The 19,410-nt window shown below is 47.3% G+C and overlaps 1 protein-coding gene and 1 long non-coding RNA gene across 2 annotated transcripts in view; one reads left to right on the top strand and one right to left on the bottom strand.

Moving 5' to 3' along the window:
• Window positions 1–3,618: 3,618 nt before the first annotated feature.
• Window positions 3,619–10,439, bottom strand: LOC116460444 (uncharacterized). Its single transcript, XR_004245803.1, has 3 exons — window positions 9,238–10,439; window positions 7,985–8,219; window positions 3,619–4,752 (listed from the first exon to the last, which is right to left on the bottom strand). It is a non-coding gene; the product is annotated as an uncharacterized LOC116460444 (long non-coding RNA).
• Window positions 10,440–10,574: 135 nt separating this feature from the next.
• The window catches only part of TRAM2 (translocation associated membrane protein 2), a 75,132-nt gene continuing 66,296 nt past the window's right edge, over window positions 10,575–19,410 (top strand). The window contains exon 1 of the mRNA XM_032141600.2: window positions 10,575–10,839. Coding sequence (XP_031997491.1) covers window positions 10,720–10,839 — 120 coding nt within the window. The 5' untranslated portion in view covers window positions 10,575–10,719. The remainder of the gene's footprint in view (window positions 10,840–19,410) is intronic.

Below are 19,410 nucleotides of genomic sequence, written 5' to 3'. Positions count from 1 at the left end.
TTGTCAACAAATATTTACTCAGTACCTACTATGTGGCAGGCAATGATGGTTACTGTCTCATAGATGGAAAGCTATACCTGCCTTTCAGGGTCTTAAAGTCTACCCCAAGGCAAACTTCTACCAAATCTAAACATAACTTTGGTCCTGAACATATCTTTTACGTGGAAGCAGAATCCACTTGGGGCATCTTCACTGTGGAATTACCTTAGGTATCAACATAAAGATGGAATGATACAGATTTCCACACTTTGGTCCATTAATCCATCCATCCAGCCACCTTTCTACACAAGCAACCATCCATTCACCCATTCATCCATCTACCTACCACGCATCAATCCACTCATACATGCATGCATCCATTCACCCACACATCCATCACTCATCCATTTACCTATCCATCCATCTATCTTCTGCTCACTCATCCATCATCCTTCCAAGCACGTGGTAAGAGTTCATTTATTGGTCCAGCAGGGAGCAGGGCATACATAACCAATTACTGTGGTAGAGAGTTGTGTAAAGACAAAACACTGGTAGTTGCATGCATTCTGTGCCTGATACTTAACAAGCGAATGGTTCCTGAACACTGGGCTGTGATCTGAGAAGCAGAGATGGGATAAATTGCAAGGGCTGGTAACAAGGTTCACAGAGAGGTGCCTAAATTTAATCAAGACAGTTTCTGAGTTTCTCTGCAGCCTAGGAGACAACTGCTCAGAAAAGGCAGGCATGGCAGTTGAGTAACAGGGGTTCATGAGTTGTGTTTTGGCTCATGAAAATCTTCTTTCCACAGAGTTCTTTCTATTGAACTTTTCCTCAGTGTGATGGCATACTATATCATAACAGTGTCCCTCTGATAATTATTGCTTTCTTTGTGTACATAGAACAACTAAGGGTCAGCACAGTGGCTCACACCTGTAATTCCAGCACTTTTGGGAGGCTGAGGTGGGAGAATCGCTTGAGCCCAGGAGTTTGAGACCAGCCTGAGCAACATAGTGAAACCTTGTCTCTACAAAAAAATTTTAAAAATTAGCTGGGCATGGTGGCATGCGCCTGTGGCTCCACCTACTGGGAAGGCTGAAGTGGGAGGATTACTTGAGCCTGGGAGGCCAAGGCTGCAGTGAATCGCGATCGTGCCACAGCACTCCAGCCTGCACAACAGAGTGAGACCCCATCTCAAAAAAAAACAAAAAAAACTAAGGAACAAGCATATTTGTGAGCAGCTTAAGTTTCTAATATACTCTGCATCCAAACATGCCTCCCAAATTAGGCCGGGCGCGGTGGTTCACACCTGTAATCCCAGCACTTTGGGAAACTGAAGGGGGCAGATCACCTGAGGTCAGGAGTTCGAGATCAGCCTGGCCAACATGGTGAAACCCCAGTTCTACTAAAAATACAAAAATTAGCCAGGCGTGGTGGCACACACCTGTGAACCCAGCTACTCAGGAAGCTGGGACAGGAGAATCACCTGAACCTGGGTGGTGGAGGTTGCAGTGAGCCGAGATTGCGCCACTGCACTCCAGCCTGGGTGACAGAGTGAGACAAACAACAACAACAACAACAACAAGAAAACAAAGATGTCTCCCAAATTAGAAGAAAACAGTGCCTGAAATTGTTCCCTTGCTTCCCAAATGTCATATCCCAGTATTTTTCTGGTGATGGGAATTCTGGCTGAAGTTTACTCATGTCTACTGTCAAGTTGTGTCATTTTTTTTTAAGTCTGTTTTTAATAATGCTCCCCTCTTCCCATCTGAAAGTCAAGTGGCACATTCATTAGTTGCATGGAATTTATCTGTCTCTAGGTGAATGAGAGCTGGAAAGGGGAAACTGGGCACAGTGGTCAGAGCCCTGGAGCTGTCAGGAGTCCCGGTTCCCATGCCTACTCTGCCACTGAGTCACCAGTGGCCATTGGACAAGGGACTTGGTTTTTCTGAGTTATCACCTGTCTGCTAAAGGAGAGCAGGCGTAGGGTTCACAGGCAGTGCTGGCAGCAACAGACCAGGAGGGAGGGGGCCTGTTTTCAACCCTGCTCACGAAATCCTTACTAATGGCAGCAAGTTCTGAGCCTTCCTTTCTTTGCTTCTAAAGTAAGAAAGTGGATCTATAATGTTTAAGGTAGTTTTTGTTTTTGTTTTTTTGAGAGACAGAGTCTTGCCCTGTCGCTCAGGCTGGAGTTCAGTGGAGCCATTTCAGCTCCCTGCAACCTCCATCTCCCGGGTTCAAGCAATTCTCCTGCCTCACCTTCCGAAGTAGCTGGGACTACAGGTGTGCACCACCACACTCAGCTACTTTTTGTATTTTTAGTAGAGACAGGGTTTCACTATATGTTGGCCAGGCTGGTCTCGAACCTCAGGTGATCCACCTGCCTCGGCCTCCCAAAATGCTGGGATTACAGGTATGAGCCACCGCACCCAGCCCTAAGGTAGTTTCTAATACCTCGAATCTTAATTCCACTCACTCTTATATTTAGCATATTTGATACCAGGAGGAGATCTTTTTTTCTTAATTTTTTTTTGTAGGGTCTCCCTATGTTGCCCAGGTGGTTCTCAAACTCCTGGGCTCAAGTGACCCTCCTGCCTTGGCCGTCCAAAGTGCTGGGATTACAGGCATAAGTCAACATGCCCAGCCCTGGAGCAGATCATTTTTAACCCCCTGCTCCTCTCAATGAAAGTGACAAGAATGCCACACACACACACACACACACACACACACACACACACACACACACACCACACACACACACACACACACACACACACACACACACACACACACACACACACACACATCATTCCATGAAACAAATGACAGTACTGGCATTGTGTCCTATTTCACTAACTTAAGTTTTAAACACAAATAAAAGGTTCAAGTGGTCATGTAGAATGACAGAATTAAAGTAACCAGTCCTGTTTCTTTGTCTTTACAATCACCACGCTATCACTTTTCAAATTTTTGGTTTAAACACAAGAATCTGTAGTACCAGATTGAAAATGTGAACCGTGCCCCAAACAAACTCAGATGATTCCAATAGGGTATGAACAAATATGTGCACCTGAGGCTGCACGCATCAGGGGCTGTTTGGGTAGATGAGTTTCTAGGATTAACTTGCATGTAGAATGCAACGTTTAATTTTTTTTAGTTTTTTGAGACAGGGTCTCACTTTGTCACCCGGACTGGAGTGCAGAGGTGCAGTGATGGCTCACTGTAGCCTCAACCACCTGGGTCAAGCTAGCCTTCTGCCTCAGCGCCCCCAGTAGCTGGAACTACAGGTGCATGCCACCATGCCCGGCTAATTTTTTATTGTTTTTTAGTAGAGATGAGGTCTTGCTATGTTGCCCAGGCTGGTCTTGAAATCTTGAGCTCAAGCAATCCTCTGTCCTTGGCCTCCCAATGTGCTGGGATTGCAGGCATGAGTCACTGCACCCAGCCTGCAAAGTTCATTAACAAATAATAAAAATATGCTAAGTTGAAATTTACATATATATTATAAGATTCAACAGCATCTACAGCAATTGTTTAGAACTTAGACCAGAAGATTTGGAGGAGGGGAGGAAGTATTTTATTCCTAACATTGTTTAGCATGTGCAGTGCATGGTGATAATAAAAAAGCAGATCAATTTTCAGTCAATTTTAGCATTAAATCTTTTATTTTGAAATATTTTTTGGTTTACAGGAGAGTTGCAGAAATAGTAGAGAGATTTCCCACATACCTTTCATCCAGCTTACGTAACCACGGTACATTTATCAAAACACAGAAATTAACATTGGTATAATACTATTAAACAAACTACAGACATTATTTGAATTTTACCAGTTTTTCCACTAATATCTTTTTTCTCTTCCAGGGCTAAGTCCAGGATAGTACATCACATTTAGAGCTGTATCATTGCTTTAAAATTCTTCACAGATCCACAATCCCTCATTGCCTGCCCTGGGGGCTGACCACTCTCAGCTCCCCTACTCCACCTGCCTTGATATACCCCTGATTCCACCAAACTTTTGTGGTATTGGGGGTAAGAAGATCTAATGGCTTCAAGTTAGCAATGGTGTGTTAAAATTTTTTTAATAAAAACAAAATAAAAGAAAATCCAGTGGTTGTGAAGTCTCCTTCTTTGGTGAAAGGTGCTGTTGAGCCTGATACAATATATTCAACTGCCAGAGCACAGACACTTCTACTTTGTCTAGCTGGAGATTCTTTAGCCAGGTACTCCTTGACGGTGACTGTTAGGTAAGTGACATTTGCAAGGTTTAAGTGCCTAGTGCACAGAAATCAGAAAGCAAGGCTTGTTTTAGGCAAATGTGCCACCTATCTTGTAAGGTAAAGAGACAAAAATATAACTGGTGAAATACACTGAAAAAAAAATTCTGGCATAGACACTCCGGATGCCTGCTCCACATACATTCTCCATTTTTCTTTTCATCAGAATTCTTGTTTTGTTCAGGTAAAAGGTAGCCAGGCTCTTCAAAGGAGGCTAGACTTTTTCTCAGCCTCTCTGAGGATGCATTCTTGGTAAAGTTAAATCTAATCACGTCAATTCCACTCACTTTGCCAATGATTGGTTTAGAAATGGGCATGGGATACAATCTGGCCAATAAGGCATGGGGAGAAGTCTGAGGTTTCTGGGAAAGTTTTCTTCACTCTCCAAAAGTCCCTTTCCTTCTTGTCTGAATATTGGGTCTTGTTGTTTGAGTTATTCTGTGTTAAAGGATAGAACACCTGGAGCTGTTGCAGCCACTTTGTAACCATGAGGGGTAAGCCTGCAATAAAAGCAAACAAGTTTCAAAGTGGGAGGATAGTGAGACCCTGGTCTTGGGTGCATTACTCATCCCTAGGAATGAACTAACTCTGGGCTTCTTGTTATGTGAAAAAATAAATTTTCCACTTTGGGGAAAGGACAGCTACTGGAAAGAATTCATCAACACAAAAGCATGCTGTGCTCCATGTAGATAAGGCTGGGGATAGTGGTCATTCTCACACAGCCTACAGCAACAGCGTCTCTCATTCAATCATGCATTCAACCAATACTTGATGAGAACATAAAATGCAAGACTCTTGTGCTTTATGCTGTTGGACTATGACGGTATTCCATGGCAGGATTCATGCCTTGAAGGATTGCATCATGTAATGAGGGGTAAAATTCATAGACGAACACACAGATTGCAGGAGGACCTGGTGCTAGCTGAGAGCTACACACAAATTGCTGTGTTGATGCCCCCAGACTAATGCCATGAAGCTTAGTGATAGAAGAGGTGCACACTGTTTTTCTTGAAAAAATGGTTAACATTGAGAGATGAACAAAAACACATAGACATAGAGATTGGAAACCATAAGTTCTGTTTTGTAAAGAGGGAGTAATCTAATTTAGTTAAGCGTTGAGGCCAATTGCAGTGGCCCATGCCTGTAATCCCAGCACTCTGGGAGGCCCAGGTGGGCAGATCCCTTGATGCCAGGAGTTCAAGACCAGCCTGGCCAACCTGGCAAAACCCTATCTCTACTAAAAGTATAAAAATTAGCCAGGCATGGTGGCACATGCCTGTAATCCCAGGTACTTTTGGGAGACTTGAACCCAGGAGGCAGAGGTTGCAGTGAGCCAAGATCGTGCCACTGCACTCCAGCCTGGGTGACAGAGCAAGGCTCTGTCTCAAAAAAAAAAAAAAAAAAAAAAAAAAAAGATACAGCTGAATTGTTGGCAGCCATGACTATTCAGGTAGAGAGGGACACAGGTGGTGCCCGCCTGACAGTGCTGTGCTTTAGGAAGCCTGAGTGGGCTGAAGTATGGTCCAGCAAAGGGAACCCTGTGCTGACAGCCTGACTGGCTGGTCTGAGTCCAGCTTCAGCTACCCACTCATTATGTGGCCCTTGGTCATTCATGTCTCAGAACACCTACAAGAAACGGCTGGTAATAACTGTCTTGCCTCCCTCACAGGGTGACTGGAAAGTGCAATATAAACGTAAGGGGTTGTTATTTCCTCCACATCCAGATGGAACTGTATTCACCCATTTTTAGGTCCCTGATCCATCTCAGGAGAGTTTTCCCTTTTGTTCCTATTGCTGGAGCCACTCTCCAGTCTCCTCCTCGGTTTCATCATTGATCTCCCGTATCTCAAGTATTTTTAGTATTTCCCTCTCTCCTGGGTTTTTCCTCTCTGTCTCCAAATATGCTCCAATCTCAAAAATTAAATATAATTTAAAGGTCCTTCCTTAGATCTTCCATAGCCCTCAAAACACCATCCATTTCTCTTTTTCTCACAAAACATTTTTTTACAAATAGACGTTTTTACCCACCTCCTTTTCTCAACTTCTGCCTACTGTTAAGCCCACTCTAATGTTCAATTAAGTGGTCTCTAAAAGCCATGATGGCTGAATCTGGGAGTTTCATCTCATTCTTGTTCTGCCTGATTCAACCCGTCCTTAACAAAATTCTTAAGTCGTGGCTTCCTCTATGCCACCCTTTCCTTTTCCTCATCTTCCCCCATTCCGAGTGTCGGGGTTCACTAGGATTCTGCTGACCTCAGACTTTTTCTCATTCTCTCAGAACACTTATGTAACCTGATGACCTCAACAGTCCTACTGAAGATGAACTGAAAATACTTTAGTTGTGATTTTCCCTCCCCAAGTCCAATCCAACAGTTTCCAACTGAGCTGCCAAAGCGTTCCATGGCTCCTCAACCTCAGCTTGTTCAAAGCAGAGGCCATCTTCTTCTCCTCCCTTAAACGTGCTCGTTATCTGTTATTCCAAATAAATTTTTTAATGGTCCCACCATCATTTATGTTATCCCAGATGCAAGTTCTGACTCATTCAACTCCCTTTTATTCTTACTGCTACTGTTCTTTGAGGACTGCTAGCCAGACGCAGTGGATCTGGGAGGTAGAAGCAGGAGGATCACTTGAGCCTCGGAGTTCGAGACCAGCCTGGGCCACAGAGGGAGAACCTGTCTCTACAAAAAATAAAAATAAATTAGCCAGGCATGGTGGTGTGCGCTTGTAGTCGCAGCTACTCGGAAGCTGAGGCAGGAAGATCACTTAAGCCCAGGAGGCTGGGGCTGCAGTGAGCTGTGACTGCACCATTGCACTCTAGCCTGGGTGACAGAGACTCTGTCTCAAAAAGAAGAGAGAAGTGTCCATTTCTTTACTGGACTGTTATAATAGTTTCCAAAGTGGTCTTCCTGTTTAAATCAGGATGTTCTTCCATATTCCTGATAGCTCTCCTCTAAAGACAGATCTGGTCATGCTTAAAAGCTTTCCATTTCTTGCCAGGCACAGTGGCTCACGCCTGTAATCCCAGCACTTTGGGAGGCTGAGGTGGGTGGATCACCTGAGGTCGGGAGTTCAAGACCAGCCTGACCAACATGGAGAAACCCCGTCTCTACTAAAAATACAAAATTAGCCAGGCATGGTGGCACATGCCTGTAATCCCAGCTACTTGGGAGACTGAGGCAGGAGAATCACTTGAACCCCGGAGGCGGAGGTTGTGGTGAGCTGAGATGGTGTCATTGCACTACAGCCTGGGCACCAAGAGGGAAACTCCATCTCAAAAACAAACAAACAAAAAACACCGACTTTCCATTCCTTCCCATTGTTTGCAGAATAAAGTCACAATTCTCTATCACAGTATGCAAAACCTGCCACAATCCAGCTCTATCTTAACTCTCCAAATTCATCTACCACTCCTTTTCTGCATTCTCTGTCTACTAGTACCATCTGTCAGGTAAAGGCCCAGCCCAAATGACCTCCTCCCTACACCCCAGACAGAATTAAGTTACTTTTCCTTGTACTCAGAGTGTGCATATTTCAGGTTGTTCTTAGAGTCACCATCATCACACTGAATTGTAATGATGTCTCAGTCAATTCTAAAAGATTGTAAGCTTTAGCAGTGTGTACTAGCTACCTTTTGCTGTATAACAAATTACAATAAAATTTAGTGGTTTAAAATAGCAAATATTTATTCTCTCCCAGGTGCAGTGGGTCGGGAATTCAGGAGTGGCTTACCTGGCTAGTTCTGGCGCAAGGTCTCTCATGAGGTTGTAGTCAAGAGATTAGCAGGGGCTGATGTCATCTGAAGGCTTGACTGGGGCTGGAAAATCTGCTTTCAAGGTGGCACACTCATGCCTGGCAAGTCAGTGATGGTTGTTGGCAGGAGGTCTCAGCCATATGGAGGATATGCCTCCACAGGACTATGAATATCCTCACAAAGTGGCAGCTGGTTTCCTCCAGAGGGAGTGACCTGAGAGAAAGAAAGCAGAAACCCCCAAATGCCTCTTCTGGCCTAGTCTTGGAAGTCACATACCATCACTTATGCTACATTCCATTTATTAGGAGTGAGCCACTAAGTCCAGCCCACACTAAAGGGGAGGGGAATGAATTGCCTGTTTTTGAAGGGAGGAATGTCGAAAAACTGGAGGACACATACTCATATGCCACGTAATGATGTTCCGGTCAAACAACATATAAAACAGTTGTTTCATAAGATGGTAATGGAGCTGAACATTTCCTATCACCTAGTGATGTCACAGCCACTGTAACATTGTAGCGCAATGCATTAACCACGTGTTTCTGGTGATGCTGGTGTAAACAAACCTACTGTGCTGCCCCATAGTATAGTTTAGTATAAAAGTGTAGCAAAAGGCTGGGTGCAGTGGCTTGTAATCTCGGCACTTTGGGAGGCCAAGACGGGCAGATCACTGAAGGTCAGGAGTTCGATACTAGCCTGGCCAACATGGTGAAACCCCGTCTCTACTAAAAATACAAAAATTAGCAGGGGGTAGTGGAGGGCACCTGTAATCTCAGCTACTCGGGAGGCTGAGGCAGGAGAATTGCTTGAACCCGGGAGGAGGAGGTTCCAGTGAGCCGAGATGGCATCACTGCACTCCAGCTTGGGCAACAGAGAAGCCGTCTCAAAAAATGGCGGATCACTTGTGGTCAGGAGTTCAAGACCAGCCTGGCCAACATGGTGAAACCCCCACCTCTACTAAAAAATACGAAAATTAGCCAGGTGTGGTGGCACACACCTGTAGTTCCAGCTACAGGCTGAAGCATGAGAATCGCTTGAAGCCAGGAGGCAGAGGTTGCAGTGAGTCAAGATCTGACCACTGCACTCCTGCCTGGGCGACAGAGTTAAGACTCTGTCTCAAAATAATAATAATAATAATAATAATAATAATAATAATAATAATAATAACGGTGGGGGTAACTTAAATTCAACCATCTAAACCTATAAAGAAACCAATTGTATAAAGTTCAACCTCATAGATGTGGCCGCACGTTGCAAATTTGAACACATTTTCACAGGTCGAAAGTAGAGATGCTTCAGAGTTCTTGATCTTTCTGTTCCTCACAAGACGAAGGTTCAACTTTGAGAAAGGTCAGTCTTGAAGTTAAATGAGGTTTAGTCCAATCTAGGCATTACTTTTTCATTTCCTTGAGAGTCAGATAAGGGAATTACAGACCCAAGACTGTATGCTAAGTAAGGTGGAGTACAAATTGAGGAAGTAAAATTTCTCTAGGAACTCCATCCTGTCTCAATTACATTCTACCCCGTGCCACTTTTAAAAAAATCATATTTACTTAGAAGTGAAATAACTGTGGACCTAATAAAAAATGGAATAGGAATTAGTTTTTTTGTTCATTACGTATTTCTGTACATCTAGAAAGTAACTGACTCCTTCATTACTGGTAGGATTAAATTCAATATTTGCGAATATAAATTAATTTATTAAGAACACCTTTTGTCCTTCCAGTACTTTTAAGACTTAATATTAAATAGAAACTTTCAGTGAGAAAGTTCCTTCCTTTTTTGCTTCTTCTGTGTTTATTCTTCCACTTCTTCTGATTAATATGTAAGGTAGACTTTCGGTGAGATGTGTGTAGCTAATTAATGGTGGCGTGAGGGTCCCAAAAATTACTAAGCAAAACTGCAATCATCCACCCTCTCCCCGCATTGGAGCGAAAGCTCCCCTAGGGCAGGGTCTTTCGGTTATCTGCGCATTCACACAACCTGAAGCGTGCCTAGCCCACTGCAAGTTCTCGATAAATATTTGAGTAATCTCCATTCACTGATCGTCCGTGCAGGGCGCTGTGGCCAGCGAGAAGGCCGGTTCGCGGCTTCCCTGCTTCCGCCGCACCCGCGTCGCCCTCAGCCCCCGGGGCCACAGCCCGCAACCCCGGGAGCATCCCGCTGCCCGGCCACCCCCGGGGCGCTCGCTGCCTCCCGGGCCTGCCCTTCCCGCGGAGGAAGGAGCGGAGCGAGGAGTGGGAAACCTGGGCCCACTTCCTGTCCGGGCAGGCCCGGGCGCCCGCCTCCTCCGCGGCCTGCTTTCTCCGCCGCGAGCGGCTGAGACCCGGGCGCCGAGAATGCGGCCGGGCGCGGCGCTGGCGCGGGACGAGGAGGAGCCGATCCCCGCTCGCCGCCCCCGGACGCCTCCGCCCCGGCCGCCCGCGTGTGCCCAGCGGCTAGAGGGTTAAGCCCGCGGGGGGCGGGGCCAGGCGCGCCGAGTGCGGGCCGCGGGCTGGGCGGGGGCTGCGGCCGGGGGCGGTTACGGGCGGCGGGGGCGGGGGCAGGCGGAGGAAGGGGGCGGGCCCCGAAGTTGTTCCGCGCTGGGCGGGCGGGCGGCTGTAGGAGAGCGGGCGGCGGGCCGGCGGGCGGACCGGGCCGGGGCTGGAGAAGTTTGCGCTGCGGTTCGTGAGCGCAGGGTGCGGGCCCCGCCGGCCGCTGCGCGCCCGCTGCCATGGCTTTCCGCAGGAGGACGAAAAGTTATCCGCTCTTCAGCCAGGAGTTCGTCATCCACAACCATGCGGACATCGGCTTCTGCCTGGTGCTCTGCGTCCTCATCGGGCTTATGTTCGAGGTGAGAGCCTGGGGAGGAGGGAGCTGGAGGGACAGTGCCCCCTGTCGTGCGCCGCCCGGCACACCCCTGCAGGTCAGCGGGCCCTCCTCTAATCGGAGGCTCCTGGCTGCCGTGTACGTTATCGGCTCCCCGGCTTTGTGCACTGTACCCCTCCGGCCTGTACCCCGGCCAGCCCAGACAGCACCCCCAGCTCCGCGCCGTGCCAGCCATGCCATGCTCTGCCGCCCCCTTGGGCACTCATCGTATCCTGCAGCCCTGTCTGCAGCCCTGAAACCCCAGCCTGGCCTCGAACCAACCGCCGCGCTGCCACCCTGGCTTGACGCGTGGGGTTTCCTTTCTGGCGTCCAGGAGCCAAGCCCAGAGACTCCCAGACCCGCAGTCATTGCACAACCCCCTCTTGCCCCAAGGGGTGGCCACTAGCTCTTCTGGGCTTTTCCAGTAGGAGAGACCCTGACCCTTTTCCACTTCCTATCTGATTTTCTGGGTGTTTTGCATCTCAGCTCTGGAACGTGCTGGGATGTTCACGTGTGGCCCTGGCCGCATCCCAGCAGTGGCCTTCTGCGCTCCTCTCGCTCCCACTTTTTTGCTGTGCTCTAGAAGGCCAGTTTTGGGATATCCTTTTACCACTCCGTGGACTGTCCCTTTAGATCCATCTGCGGCGACCCAGAGCTTCACCCCCTTTACAGAGACAAGAAGAGAGACAGGGATGCCTTCCACTTTTTGGGGAAAGTCGATTCTCTTATAGTGTAGGAGTGGGGGGCGGAGGATGGGGATCCCACCCCCAACAGCAATGTCCTGGTGTCGGTCTCCCAGGCAGGGAGTTGTAGAAAGCCAGCCAAGGGGTCAGAATCCACAGGACTGATGGGAAGGATTCCCTACTCTTGCAGAGCAAGAAAAATGTGAGATTCAAAAGTGGGAAGAACTGGAGGAAGCTTGGCATGGGTTTGTTGCGGTATATCTTGTCTCAGAAGTGAGATATGTGAGCGACATTCCCCTCACTCTCACCGTGGTCTCCTCTGATTCCTGAGACTACTTGTCCTCCCTTCTGGGCCAGCTTGCTTATTGCATTCTCACGGTTGGGTTAGGAAGCTGTGATCATTTACAGACTTCCTCGGAGATGGAGGATGGCTTGCCTGGCTAAATTTCCTTCCCTGTCCCTCTGTATCGGGTTCCCTGTATCTCTACGAATGACAAGGGCCCTAATTGGCTGGCGAAGCTGCCCTCAAGCTGGGAACATTCTTGTGGTGGCCAAGTCAGGGTTGGATGAATGAATGTGTCCGTGGCTGGGCTTTAGGGTCTGTAGGAAGTAAACGGTGGTGCTAGGACTGGGGTCTCCTATCTACTTTTTGGTAGTGCTCCTTTAGTTAGTCCCTCTCTCCTTCCTCTCCCTCTCACAGCTCTCTCTAGTGGTATATTGGATCAGGCTCGCTTCACCTTGTTCTGGGTTCTCCCCTGGAAGTGTGTGGTGTCACACAGAGTCATATCCGTGTGTCTTAGTCCCTGTTCTGTGACTAGTCTGAAAACTGACTGCAGCCTCAGTTTCCCCATCATTAAAGACGTTCATAAAACTGGTCTTCCTCACAGGGTGATTGTAAGGTTTAACTGAGATCATATCGGCAACAAAAGCCATAACATCTCCTACCAACAGGAAAAAGTCTCTTGCGCCTGGAGCCCTGTGATTGTTTATCATAATAACAGCTTAACAAAATAACAGAATTTCCTTTGCCCAGCGCATTCTCTCCTGTCTGTTTGCTGTCCTCCATTCTAAGAGGCCTCCAAGTGCGTGTCCCCAGCCTTGGAGGGTGTGGCTGGAAAGATACACGTGACAGCTGTAAACCTCAAAGCCACAGGCTCTGCAGCGGCCAAGTTTCTCGCATAGCCTGTGGCTCTCTCTGTCGTATTTCTAGCATTCGTTAGGGTTTGTGGCCCTACCTGCTTTATCTTTGCTCAGAAAGAGCTGCCAGCGTTTGAGTTTGGTACCTACCTCCTTTCCTGGGTCTCTAGTCTTATGGAAAGTCCTGTGCATTAAACCTGCCACTCTAGAAGTTGAAAGGTGCTAAGAGCTCTTACTTCCAGTATCTGTTGAAAGAGAAAGGCCCAAGACCAGAAAACAACAAACAAAACTACTCTTCCTCCCCCTTAGGCTTGTACTGGGGAGTGTAGCAAGGCCTCTGGTTGAAATGCCTACAGGCCCCCTTTTCCTGCCAAGCCCATCACTTCTTCCCATAGCACCTTGAACCTATAGGACCCACAGGGCAGGTGTCTCCTTCTTTTGGAGGTACTTTGTGAGATCATCAGTCTGTGCTTCTCTGGGCGAAAGAGGGCTTTGCCCTAAGCCTCCAGTAAGAAGGTCTTGTGTTCTTCTGTGCCGGGCACATGGCGGGGGGCCTCACTGTCTTTACCCACTGACCAACTCTCCACAGAGATTAAGTATTCCTGGGGTGGGGAGGGGGAGTTTGGAACTGCTGCCTCTATCAAATGAGAGCAGAAGCGTCCTGGATACTGTAGGTACCACAGAGAAACAAACGTGGGCATCTTCACACTCAGAGTAAAGCAGGGGGAGACGCGTCATAACCCAGCACAGGACTGGCTGGATATCACTTAGGATCTTCTGGGTTTCCCTCTAGAAGTGTGTGGTGTGCATGTGTGGGTATGTAGGGATGCATATGGTGTGATGGGAGGTGCAACTGGGGACTCACCACCCTTTTCCTAGAAGTGACGGCAGGAAGAGGTGCAAGGGGAATGGGAGAAAGGGGTGAGAGGACATAGACTCTTGGGGTTCTGACTTGGCCCTGGCTAGGATTCCTTCATTCGGAAGCTGAGCCAGGAAAACTCAATTATAATTCTTCCCACAAAGAGCGACTCTCTTGGCCATTCCTCCCTCTGGGGTCCTCTGTCCTGCCTCTGCCAATGGGCTGGGTCCCTCTCCCCCTACCAGCCCACGCCCCAGGCAGCCACAGCCCTTGTGTCTGCATTGCATCCCTGCCTTGCTCTTTCCCCAACTCACTGGTCACCTCTTCTGCATTCAGGGAGCTTCTGTTTCCCCCTTAGGGACCCCAGGGCTTTAGTTCTCTGTCCCCAGGGAGATGATGACTCTAAATTCTTTCCCTTGGGATAATTTCCTTTTGGGAACACACATGAAAGACTGTCTCTCCCCTCACCACTCACCCCTATCGCTTCCCCAATTTTGGTTCAGTTTTGAGCCATCCTGTTTTGAAGGCAGGGGGCAGCTTTTCCCCCCTGAACCCAGGTTTTCTCCCAGTCCTACAGGCTGCTTGGAATAGAGAAGCTGCTCTGTGCAGCCACAGCACTTGGCTAAAAAATGTCAGGAATGTGGAACTTTATTTTCCCCCTCCTTCCTTTCCACCGTTAAGTGTGCTTTTGGGAGAGGTGGCACAGGGGGAGTTTTCTACTCAACTCTTTGGTCCTTCAGTCCTGTCTTAGGTGGAGTCTGGCCTGACCATCAACCAGGGTGTGGACAGCTGGTTGGGGGGTATGTGTGTCAGATTTGAAAGTAGCCTCCTCCCCCTCCACCTTCCCTTCTCCTTCCAGTGTCCCGTTCTGTGCCACGTTTCAAATTGAAACAGGCAGGGGAAGAGGAAAAGTCTTTCATTAGCGAATGGAGAATGAGGAAAAAGGGGGTGCACCGTAGAGAGAGGAAGCAATTTATATACTACCTTTAAAATGTCAGTTCAAGACTGAAACTTTTTTTTTTAAGCTCATTTACAGGCTCTGCAGCTGCAAAGAAATGTTTCCACAATTCTGAGCCTATCATTTGTAGGTTTGGTTTCTTTTTGGTCTGTGATGACTTAAAGGTTCAGGGACGGAGTTCTTGGTGATACCTGGTTTTTGCTTTTTAATTGTTTTGGAGGCAGATTTGGCAGATTTACCTTTTCTTCAGGAACCACCTTCTTCCCTGCTCCGGACACTGACTTGTCAGGGTGAAATGTTTGCAGCATATACAATGGGAGCCCATTGTGTCACCACCTGCTAGTACATGGCTTCCCTGGCACTGGTTCACATCCTCCCAGACTATCGGTAGGCATCGTAACCTGAAATGTGGCTGCGGGTCCTGTCTGTGAATGTTAGCAGCATCATAAAACAATCCCGCTTCTATTGTGTTCATAGAAAGATGTGTGCAAATGGCACACATAATATATCTGTGGACACGGGTCAACTTGAGAAGGAATCTCGCTCTGTCGCACAGGCTGGAGTGCAGTGGTGCAATCTCAGCTCACTGCAGCCTCCACCTCCTGGGTTCCAGCGATTCTCTTGCCTCAGCCTTCCGGGTAGCTGAGATTACAGGCACATGCCACACACCCTGCTAATTTTTGTATTTTTAGTAGAGACGGGGTTTCACCATGTTGGCCAGGCTGGTCTCGAACTCCTGACTTCAGGTGATCCTCCCACCTTGGCCTCCCAAAGTGCTAGGATTATAGGCCTGAGCCACTGCGCCTGGCCTCTTTGACTAACTTCTAATGCACTTTCGAAGAAGTGCCTTTGCCAGCTTTTCTAGTTCCTAACTTTATGCATCTCCCTTTTAGCCTTTTACTTTATCCATGGTGTTCTAGAGAAGTTAGACAGAGGAAACCAAGGAGGGTCACGTATTCTCTTGAGCGCTCTTGTTCTGTGGTTGGATTTCTATACAGATGCCTCCATGATATGAGCAACAGAGCAGAAATTTGGAGCTAGATTTTCTACTGGTCAAGCCTCAAGTGTAATCCTATCCTATGGGATGTAAGGGCACATTGATTTTTCCTGTTTCTTTCCTTGGCACAAACGTGATATCCAGAAAAGTGACATTGATCGGTTAATGATGTTTTAACCCTAACTACCCAGTGAAGGCTAATATGTGTAAAAATACCCAGCACTGTACCTGGCACATGGGCACTTAATGGTCTCAACAAGTACACGGATGACTATTGTTATTGACTTCATTGGTGGGTCTGGGAGTCCACGTTTCATCCTCAGGTGGCTCATTGAGCATCCCGGCTGTATTTCATTTTAGAGATGATATGTTTTGAGATGGAGACCTTTCCCCCAAGTTCTCCACTGCTAGCCATCTAATCTCCAAACAGACCAGTCTCTCTACCCCAGAACTTCTTTTCCCCAGGGAGCCTGGTGGTGCAGCTGCTCCACGAAGAACACCTGTTTTCTCTTTGACATCTATCTTATTAGAACACAGTCCGTGGGTACTGGAGGGTCTTAGGGCTGCCACTATTAACTTTGTGGAGAAGTAAAAACCACAGGGAGACTGCCCTGCAAGTTAAATAGGTACCACTTTTCTCTTGCCTGCTCTGTTGTCTGAACCCTCAGTCACTCATTTCTCGGGGGCACTGTCCGGACCGGTCACAACAGAGTGCCTTAGTCCCGACTGTTTGTAGAATAACATGTGTTGCTATGGTGAAAGCTTCACTCTGGCAGGCATGAGCTCCTTTTTGATCTGCTTCTTCATGGGCAGGGGCCCCAGAAATCACTCTGTGGCATAGCTGATGTACCTCTCATTCCCACCCTTATAAATGACGAAGCAGAGGGTTGATAAGAGCGGATTAGAGTTCCCAAGTGACAGAAGTGCTTTCTAATCAGCGAGAGCGCTATTAGCAGGCTTTGGTGGGAAACTTTACTGATAGTATCTCTTAACCTTTTTATTCAGCTCTGTGTATCTGGTATCCATTGGTACCTAATGGTTAAAGAAAGGGGTGTGGGGAAACAGTAAAAGTACTAACGTGGTTCCTGAACAGCCCTTCTTATTTCACAAACAGACCTTTATCTTTTATACATTCTATTACTTTGCCTTGGTATACCTCTACTGTCTCAGATGTCCCACAGAAGAGGAGAACCACACCTAACTTGGTTGCAGCTGGTTAACATTGCGAGTTAACTGTGTGGTTTAAAGAGCTTTGCAAGTGACTCTTGCAAAAAGTCCTTGCTTTTCAGCAGGGGAAATGGAGGCAGGATGTGTGTGTGTGTGTGTGTGTGTGTGTGTGTGTGTGTGTGTGTGTGCTTGTGTGTGTGGGGGGGGGGCAGGGAGGATTGGGGCGGATCTCTGAGGCCTCTGGTGAGTTGTAGGAGCCCAAGATTAGGAGAGGGGCTGCTCTGTGGCTCTCCACCAAGCCACGTTGCCTCGTGACGGCTTTCCTCATTTGTCTGGAGGGGCTGGCAGCACTTTACATCTGTGAAATGCTTCACTCGCCTCACCCTGTAATCGGGATGGTTTATGGGGGTTGCCATACTCATCCAGAACCTGGCTTCTAGAGCAGAGACTTGGCCAAGGACCATCCACTCCAAGTTAGAGTCGGAGCCAAAATAAGAACTCAGCAATGTCTGGCTCACATTTAGAGCTCAGCCCCAATGCTTCCACAAATGGGGCGTCTATGGAATGTAGCCACCGGCTGCTTTATTTTTCTTTGTCTGAGTGGAATCTGTTTATTACCTGGAAGTAATGTCTGTGGGTCTTTGTTCCACTTGGAGGCTTTTCTGCCTGGAACAATTACTGAAATTTGCATCTCCCTGAAAGAGACTACAGGGAGTGACCCAAATGTGTGTGTATATAATGTGTGAACATAAGCAAACACACAGGAGCTTTACCTACTAGTAAAGTTACTGCCCGCTGCTACCCAGCATCTGTGTAAGAAAAGATGACTCTGGCTGTTATATTGTTACTGCCCTTATCATCAAGTTAACATTGTAGCTGTAGCTCAAGGGCACATCTTCGCTTTGTATTTTATAAGTTTAAGATCTTAGAGGGAAACCTAAGAAGTCTTCTACTGTGTTTACAGAAAAACAAAATTAAGACCCTCATTGGCTGGGAGATTTGCCCAGGATAGTAGAGTGAATTTTTGGCAAAACAGGGGCTAGAATCCAAGTCTTCTCACTCATCTCTGGTGGTCTTCTACAGCTCTGCCCACTGGAATTCTAGTGAATTTGAATTCCAATATTTGAATGCCAATATTTATGTAGAAGTCTTGAAATTGAGTGCTCTGCTCATTTATTTGGCAGCATTTTATTGAGTGCTTGAGTGCCTGTTCTGGGCCTGTGCTGAGCTCTGGGAATGCAGACATGAATAGGTGGGGTCCCTCTTCTCAAAAAGGTCTTAGTATGGTAGCTTAAAGCTGATAGGTTATTTGTGGATAGGAGTCAGGTCTTAAACTTGATGTGAGTGGCAGGTGCGTCCTCAAACTATTGGGCGTCAACCTCGAGCCATTGCTGTTGATGGAAGGGGTGGTTTATTAAATTAAGAACTAATGCCCTGGGTGTAGTGTGGTTAGTATTCAAGGAGAAGAGTGGTCACTTTCAGATACCTTGTGAGGCACAGTCTGTACCCTTATACATACGTTATTGCATAAAGGCAGTCTGTTTGGGCTGCTATGACAAAAATGCCATAGATTTGGTGGTTTAAACAGCATGCATTTCTTTCTTTTTTTTTTTTTTAAATGGAGTCTTGCTCTGTCGCCCAGGCTGGAGTGCAGTGGCGCAATCTTGGCTTGCTGCAACCTCCACTTCCCGGGTTCAAGCGATTCTCCCACTTCAGCCTCCCAAGTGGCTGGGACTACAGGCGCCTGCCACTATGCCTGGCTAATTTTTGTATTTTTGTGGAGGTGGGGTTTCACTATTTTGGCCAGGCTGGTCTCGAACTCCTGACCTCAGGTGATCCGCCCGCCTTGGCCTCCCAAAGTGTTGGGATTACAGGCATGAGCCACCGTGCCTGGCCCTGCATTTATTTCTCATAGTTCTGAAGATCAAGGTGCTGGCCTGTATTGATTGAAACCCTGGCTGGAGTTAGGAGAACTCTTCCATATGATTTCTTAAGACTTTAAACATCAAACCCAAACATGATCTCTAATGGCTTTTTTGGGTTGGTGGAGCTGATGATTGTACCTCTGGTGCGAAGGACATAGCTCTCTGAGCCTCAGTTGCCCTGCCTTTGAAATGGAAAGAGGACTTCTTAATAAAGCCCCTGAATTTTGCAGTTATTGTTAATCAGTTTGTTCCTTCATCTTTATTATATAAGTGTAGATATTCTGTCTTAGAGGGTATTTAATTTTTCTTTTTATAGAGACTTTTAAAAAGAGACTGTTGAGGGGCCCAGCACTGTTATGAAGACTTCTGTGGCTATTGGAGAGGGAGAAGGACATACTACCTCAAGACAAAGGACAGAGACAGAACTTACGCAATTATTTATCAGCTCCTTCATGAAGGTTAAGAGCAGTCTGGGAGCTCCTGACCTGGAGGAGCAATCCCAGGATAAACAGGCTTTCCCTCCAGCAATTCCTGGAGTCCTGCAGGAAATCACAGGGCCAGCCTCACAATGCCTGGTTTCCGGCTGAGAAGAATTCCTCAGAACTCAGAGCAGAATTGGAACTTTTCAGACCCATGGTTTTGGAGTTGAGACTGTGTTTTTAGTTTGTAGTCCAGCTTTGTAGTTGATCAACTTGTGACCTCAGCGGGCAAGGAATAACTTGTTTGTATGGATTTTGTGACTGGAGGAGGAATGTTGACGTAGAAAGGAACAGGTGGTAGTTGATTTTTTTAAAAATAGCAGGGTTCTGGTTTGGTTATGATGGCTGGAAC

This window comes from Hylobates moloch, unplaced genomic scaffold, assembly GCF_009828535.3.
Source record: "Hylobates moloch isolate HMO894 unplaced genomic scaffold, HMol_V3 SCAFFOLD_20, whole genome shotgun sequence".
Lineage (NCBI taxonomy): Eukaryota > Metazoa > Chordata > Mammalia > Primates > Hylobatidae > Hylobates > Hylobates moloch.
This window is presented reverse-complemented; position numbering and strand designations above follow the sequence as displayed.